Below are 6,246 nucleotides of genomic sequence, written 5' to 3'. Positions count from 1 at the left end.
GGGAGCGCCCCCTGCTGGCCAGGAGGGGGCGGGCGGGGCTGTCCTTCCGTCCGTCCGTCCATCCATCCATCCATTCATTCATGCGTCCGTCCGTCTTTCCGTCTATGGGGACCTACAGCCTCAAACGCCACCTGCGTGGCCCCTTAGTGCCTGAAATGCGTCCCACGGCAGCCCTGAGGAAGGGCTGGAGACTTGGGGGCGGTCGGGGCTGCTCCCTGGCACTGCTCCCAGGGCTGAGCAGTGACGCCCTCCCCGTCCCTTCTGCCTCCCTGCCCTTGGCAGGCCAGCCCAGAGAGCCGTGCGCACGTGGTCTGTGCAGGTGCATCTGCAAGTAAAATCCCTTCTCAGATTGAAACTTCTTCTCCTCGGTCTGCCCCAAGGCTTGCCAAGGTCTGTGAGGCCCTTGGGGGCTGAACTGTGCCTTTTCTTCTGGGCCTCTGCCCTTCATCCCCAAAAACTGTTGTCTGCAAAAATTGGATTAGATATCCGGTATGCAACAAGCCAATAAATACAGATTTGAGAGAGATATCGATTATTCATTTCAGAGTTGTGCGAGCCTGGATGTTTGGGGGTATTCCATAAATCAAGCACCCCAATTATCAGCACTTTATTATTTATACATTTTAGCAAAGGTTGCTTTGTTTTTTAATAAGAGAACAATAGTTCTCTTATTAATTAGTTTTCTGTATTCTGTTAGTTAATGATTCTCTTGCTTCTGCTGCAAATTGGTGAGCATGTTTAGTCTTTCTCATTTGAGTCACTTGGTTTCTTGGGTCACTCGTCCATGAGCTGGTGGTCAAGATTTCCCCCTGCCAGAATTGCCTTTTCCCCAGTTGGAGCTGATTGCAGCACAGTAGCTGAGTGGCCTTATTAGTTTCTTCCTTATTTTGTGAGTTCTGCCAAATGGCCCTGTGGCCTGTAAATTCTACATTCTTTGTGTCAACTCCCAGTGGGCATCCTTCTTCCCTAGTTTTGTTAACCTCCCTCAGGGTCTGAGATGGATGAAGGATGTCAAGCTCTAAACCTGGCAAACAATGTGAACCTGGTGAACAAGGCAATTCTACTAACAAGTGATTTGTTTTTCTAACACTTGGACATCAGTTAGAGCTTGCTTGTTAGCTGCTGTCTGTTTTCACAGATTAAATCTCCCTTGTTGATTAAGCTTGAACGTATTCGAAGATTAAACAAAGAAAATCCTTTCTTAAGACAATGTAATATATTCCACATTTTGTAATACTACCACGGCCTGGCTAATAGGACTGGGCTGCTTCCTGATGGCTGTCAGAAAGTCTCAGCTCTGGAGCATGTGTCTCAGAGGATCACCACTTCCCAGATAACTTTTTCTCAGAGGAACCACCAGGGATTTCTGGATTTGCAGAGAGGGGATAAGAACAGCATGAGAAATGCGAACTGTTGAAACAAAATGATTTCAAATGAATCTCACAAGTTATTGCAATATAAATTTAGTGTCTATTACCTCATTCTAATGGCATAGTTAAAACTGTTTTTACATTTCTTTTAGGTAGCCCTTTTGCCAAACCCCTTCTTTATCTCAAAGTGTCTGTTTGTAAAGAAAGGGAATGTCAGTGCTCCAGGACATGAAGAGTGCATGCTGGAGGGAGGCACAAGCTAGGAGAGGTGGTTGTGTTGTCTCATTGCTGGCATGGGAGTGTGCCAGAAAGGGAACAGAAGGGAAATGATGTCTGAACAAAAGCAAGGAATCCATGAAGGGAAGAGAACAAGGAGTGGTAACACAACTGGGATGCTGTGGTGCTATAGTAGAAGCTGGCTGGCCCAGAGCAGCTATACCTTTGGTGTAAATGCAATCACGTCACAATTACAGCTCTTTGTTAAGTGAGAACTGAAATGGCCATGATGTCTGACTAGAGACAAAACTGACTGCAAACACATGAGCTGGGGATTGCTTTGAGTGCTATCTGTGAAAATTAGGTGGTTAGAGTATGGTGGAAAACAATGAAAAAGTCAAAGAAGCACTTAGAGTGTGAACCTGATGTAAGCAACAAAAATGCTTCCTCGGTGTTCTGGGAGACAGGACTTCGTGTTCGCTGTGTAAAGAAATAGAATTGAATCAAAGAATCCCCAGCTGTATTATAAATTCCTGTCTTAATAGCAAAAACAAAAAAAAAAGCCTTCATGATCATCTCAAATACTTGCTAAGCCTTTGAGCAAAAATCAGCTCAACACTGAGAAATACATGAACGCATATCAGTCTCAGAGGGAGTAAGGGTGGAAGGAAGCTGATAGAAAACATTGTAAGTGAGAATGAAAGTGGTGGGAGTTTGGAAGACTAAGCAAAAGAAAAGTTTATAGACACTTGAGAATACAATGAGCGCCAGGAAAACAAATGGCAAATATAGGAAAGAGAAGTGTTGACATCCATGGGGAAATTATTTCTTTACATGGACATAATATCTCCATCAATGTGTTCCAGAAACTAATGGCATAATGAGGCACAGAAAAACATTTGCACTAAAAGGCAATAATGCACTTTTTTTTTTTTTTTTTTTTAATGAAAGACTGAGGAATTTGACAATTTTAATTCCACAGGAAATGCAGAAAAAAACCAACGGTGTATCTGATTTTGAAGAAGGGAAATTTTTAATATGTTCCAGAATGTGACCAGCAAGAGAAAGGCCATGGTGGTCAGTAAACCAGCTCCTAAAGCACTCCAGGGATCTTCAAACAGTCCCATGCCAGTACTTGTTTTTCAAGGCTCTTGATGGTAACAAGGACTTAAAGAACTCCTAAGGGCTTGGGGGTCTTGGCACTCTTCTGACCCTTCTGAAGTGTTTGGAAATTTACAGAAGAACAAGCAATGACATACTAAGCACCAGGGAAAATACTGACAAGGTTGTGATTAAGTTATTTTATTATTATACAAATAACTGATGAAGTGGGATTCCAAGTGTACTGTTGGTAGCAACTGTACGTAGCACATGAAAGTACATTCTTTTTCTTAGTAGTTCTATATACTGTATGTTTTTCTAATTTTTTTTTTACCTGAGATTACAATTTTCAATTGGAAAGAATAATTCCAGATGGATATTGACATATACAGTGAAAAATTAGACATGTATCAACCAAAGAACATGGCATATTATGTAAACAAGAAGTTAGCACAGTGATTTTTATTTCATTTGCAATGCTTGCAAATATCAAATAACTAATTTAATATTGCATAAGTCTGATAGCTTTGAGTGGATATTTCTTTAAGACAACATATAACTTATTTCCATAGGGAAAAAATAATATTAATGCTTTAATATAGCAAATGTATTGAAATATATAGTTTTGTCCTTGATCACCATATTTAAAAAAACACACATCTAGTTGTAGCCCACTTTGTTTTAAACAGCCCAGATTCAATCCAATCCAAGACACCTCAAACTTGCTATTCCATTTATTTAGCAGGTTTACTTTTGTGGGTGAGAATTACAAGGCTATGATAATTCAACTGTGTTTTGGACTTATTAACTAACACTTGGTGGTAAAACAGTTGGTAAGATTTTTCCAGAATTTTCTAAATATTTCTGAAATTACCCAGATTCTGTTATCAGGATCTCAGCTTTTTATGTTTGAAAAACAGATGGAAAATGGTTGATTGTTATAGCTATTTGTAGATATTTTATACAGGAAACTACCTCCTCTTTTCTTTCTGATTCTGAAATCTATTTTCTTTCCTTTATCTCACTTCAGCACAAGGAAATCACTTCTAAATTTAATATGTTTATTAGAGCTTAAGAAGAAGCTGTTGTACACAAAAACATCTGATGCCTATAAAAAGTTTAAAACCTAACCCAACCCAATACACTTACTGCATAGAATAATTTTAATATGCAGAGTTCTTTTTTCACTGTTATTCTAACAGCTTTAGTCAGAGCAAGAAAAAGTTAGATGTGACACAAACAGCAGAAAATTCTGTGGGCCCAATTCTGCAGTCACCCGCAAGCAAAACACATTGAAATCAAATCATGATTGGGCCTAGGAAAGGCTTTTCTCCAAGATTTTATTTTGACACTTTGAAGCCACTTATGCAAAATTGTTAAAAAGCCCTTTTCCTCCTTCAAAATGTGATCATATTAAATTGGTAAAAATCTTCTACATGGTAAGCCAAAGCATAATGAGGTGTTGTAGTCAGCACAAAGAATACCATGCTACTCTTTCACTTTTAAAAGGAGATTCTGCGCCAGCAGGTGACAGTAGCTGAGCCTCTGCAAAGTAAGCTGGTATCCATGGGTATGTTGTCACCACAGCCTATCCAGGAGTCTCCGCCCCTGGGGGCTGAGTTGCAGGTTGCATCTCAGTGGCACTTCTTGGGAAGATGCTTGAATGCTTTCTGGTACCCAGAGAGTATCCACTATTATTGTTCAATTCTCAAGCCATAAGGACATGTAAAAATTTTGCAATAATTTTTCCTAGAAGGCAATGGCCTTATTAACTCAGATAGCATGTGTTCAGAAAAGCTGTGAATAGAAGTGCGTTTATAAATAACCATCTCCTCACACGCAGACACTCCTCTGGAGGCAGAACTATCATAGGTGGCGGGTCATGAAAGTATATTGCTCTTGGAGATCTTAGTGCCTTTGACCTTCACATGGAAACAAAGATTATTCTCATAGTGTGCAAGGTTTAGATGAGAAGTTTATGTCAAGTGACTATTCTGCCTCAGTAATTGTGAGTGTGGTTCTCTTCTGCAGCACTGCATAGAGGACAGGAGATATTTTTCTGCTGTGGTTTGAAACCATTGTTACAAAACTGCAGGTGGACAGAGCAGTCAATGAGTGTGAGTTGACATCACTGAGTTTTTAAGATACCTAGCCTTCTACATGAGATCTCAAAAATTTCAGCAACACACAAGATCACTGTAATCACAGTAAATGTGTACATTGCAATAAGAAAGATTGTCTTTTCAAAGTGCTCTGGCACCATGCATCGGGTAATGTTAAACTTTTTATCAAGTGCTCCCACATCACACATGTAGACTGCGTTCACTTTGAAACCAAAGAGCTGAATCTGAAGCCAAAAAGCCACAACTTCAAGGACGATCCTTAAGAAAACAGAGAAGATATAAAAACCAGTGTAGGATGACTTTTGGAGAATATCTTCCTGTTTGATGCTCTTACAAGCAGCATAAAGGTGAAAAAAAGCTCCAGGTACCAGTACAATCACCAGCTGTAATGCCCAGAATACCTAAAATGTAGCAAAAATGTACCTGTCAGATCATTTACAACTGCTTTGGAACAGCTAAAACACATGAATATTGGAACATTTTGCAAGTCTGTTTTTCATATATATCAAATGCATAAAAGCTTAGATGACAATAAAGGTAAAAAGCAGTTATGTTTTGATTTGAAAAGTTTAGTTGGGTTCTGAAACATGAGTATTATTTTGAAGGACAGGAAACACAGCTCCATATTTAGTCACAACTAAAGGGATATTAAAAGGAAAATATTAATGAAAAAAGCTAGTGATAATTAGCCTAGTTGGTTAGTACTTACGTGGAACAATCATGCTTTAATTTTTGCAGTTTACTTGCTTTACACTGGATTTTTACCATGAAAAAAAATAACAGAAAAAGATAATTACCTGAGGAGTTATAGGTCTGAACTGGTTGTAACAGAAAAGATTAACCTCTCTCTTGTCTGGGTCACAGCTGAAATGCAAGGCCTCATTTCCGTAAACAGCAAAGCCCAAAACACCAAGGAAAAACATTCGAATTGAGCCAAAAAAAAGAGTGTGGAATTGTCCAATTACTGTTGGCGGCCGGAGCTGCAAATCAGAGGGTTCATTCAACATAAAAAACCAAAAATGAACAGTGTTATTGTTGGAGGTCTGCTTGCTCTTTTTCATTATCCAGAATATTTATTTTATTCTACTTGTTTTAAAGGAGACAGTTTGCCTATGAAGGGTGCAGTAGCTCTCTAACAAAATAATGTTCTTACAACACTTTATTGTTCCTACCAACTTTATATAAACGTTAATTTGTCTAGCACTTGCCAGCTCATTTGTTTCACTGCCTTTATCTGTATTCCGCTGCTGCAGAAGGCGCCAGATGGAGCTGAGCGCTTCGACCCAAAGGCTATTCGTTTTGCTGTTGTACTGATTCATTCACATGATGTCAGGTGATGGCAAAGCACGGACCGCCGTGCCACCATCAAACCTAACCATGCTTAGAGCCATACTTATTCCCGCAAATTAAAGTTCATTTTCCCCAAAGGGGCCATT

The 6,246-nt window shown here is 39.5% G+C and overlaps 1 protein-coding gene across 1 annotated transcript; it reads right to left on the bottom strand.

The window, feature by feature from the left end:
- Positions 1-2,872: 2,872 nt before the first annotated feature.
- GJE1 (gap junction protein epsilon 1) lies at positions 2,873-6,129 on the bottom strand. Its single transcript, XM_014306648.2, has 3 exons — positions 5,983-6,129; positions 5,608-5,790; positions 2,873-5,211 (listed from the first exon to the last, which is right to left on the bottom strand). Exons 1-3 carry the CDS (start codon positions 6,127-6,129, stop codon positions 4,816-4,818), a joined length of 726 nt encoding a protein of 241 aa, XP_014162123.1. The 3' UTR covers positions 2,873-4,815.
- Positions 6,130-6,246: the final 117 nt, after the last annotated feature.

Source organism: Geospiza fortis, unplaced genomic scaffold (assembly GCF_000277835.1).
Source record: "Geospiza fortis unplaced genomic scaffold, GeoFor_1.0 scaffold162, whole genome shotgun sequence".
NCBI lineage: Eukaryota > Metazoa > Chordata > Aves > Passeriformes > Thraupidae > Geospiza > Geospiza fortis.
Note: the sequence above shows the minus strand (reverse complement) of the source record. Positions and strands in the feature narration are given on the sequence as shown.

What these genes read in the sequence shown, in the direction of transcription:
- GJE1 (XM_014306648.2), bottom strand. Translation starts at nt 6,129, where the DNA reads ATGAATCAGTACAACAGCAAAACGAATAGCCTTTGGGTCGAAGCGCTC. An exon ending in TTAACGTTTATATAAAGTTG is followed by an intron (nt 5,791 to 5,982) that starts GTAGGAACAATA and finishes TCTGATTTGCAG; the next exon opens with CTCCGGCCGCCAACAGTAAT. An exon ending in TCAGACCTATAACTCCTCAG is followed by an intron (nt 5,212 to 5,607) that starts GTAATTATCTTT and finishes GCTACATTTTAG; the next exon opens with GTATTCTGGGCATTACAGCT.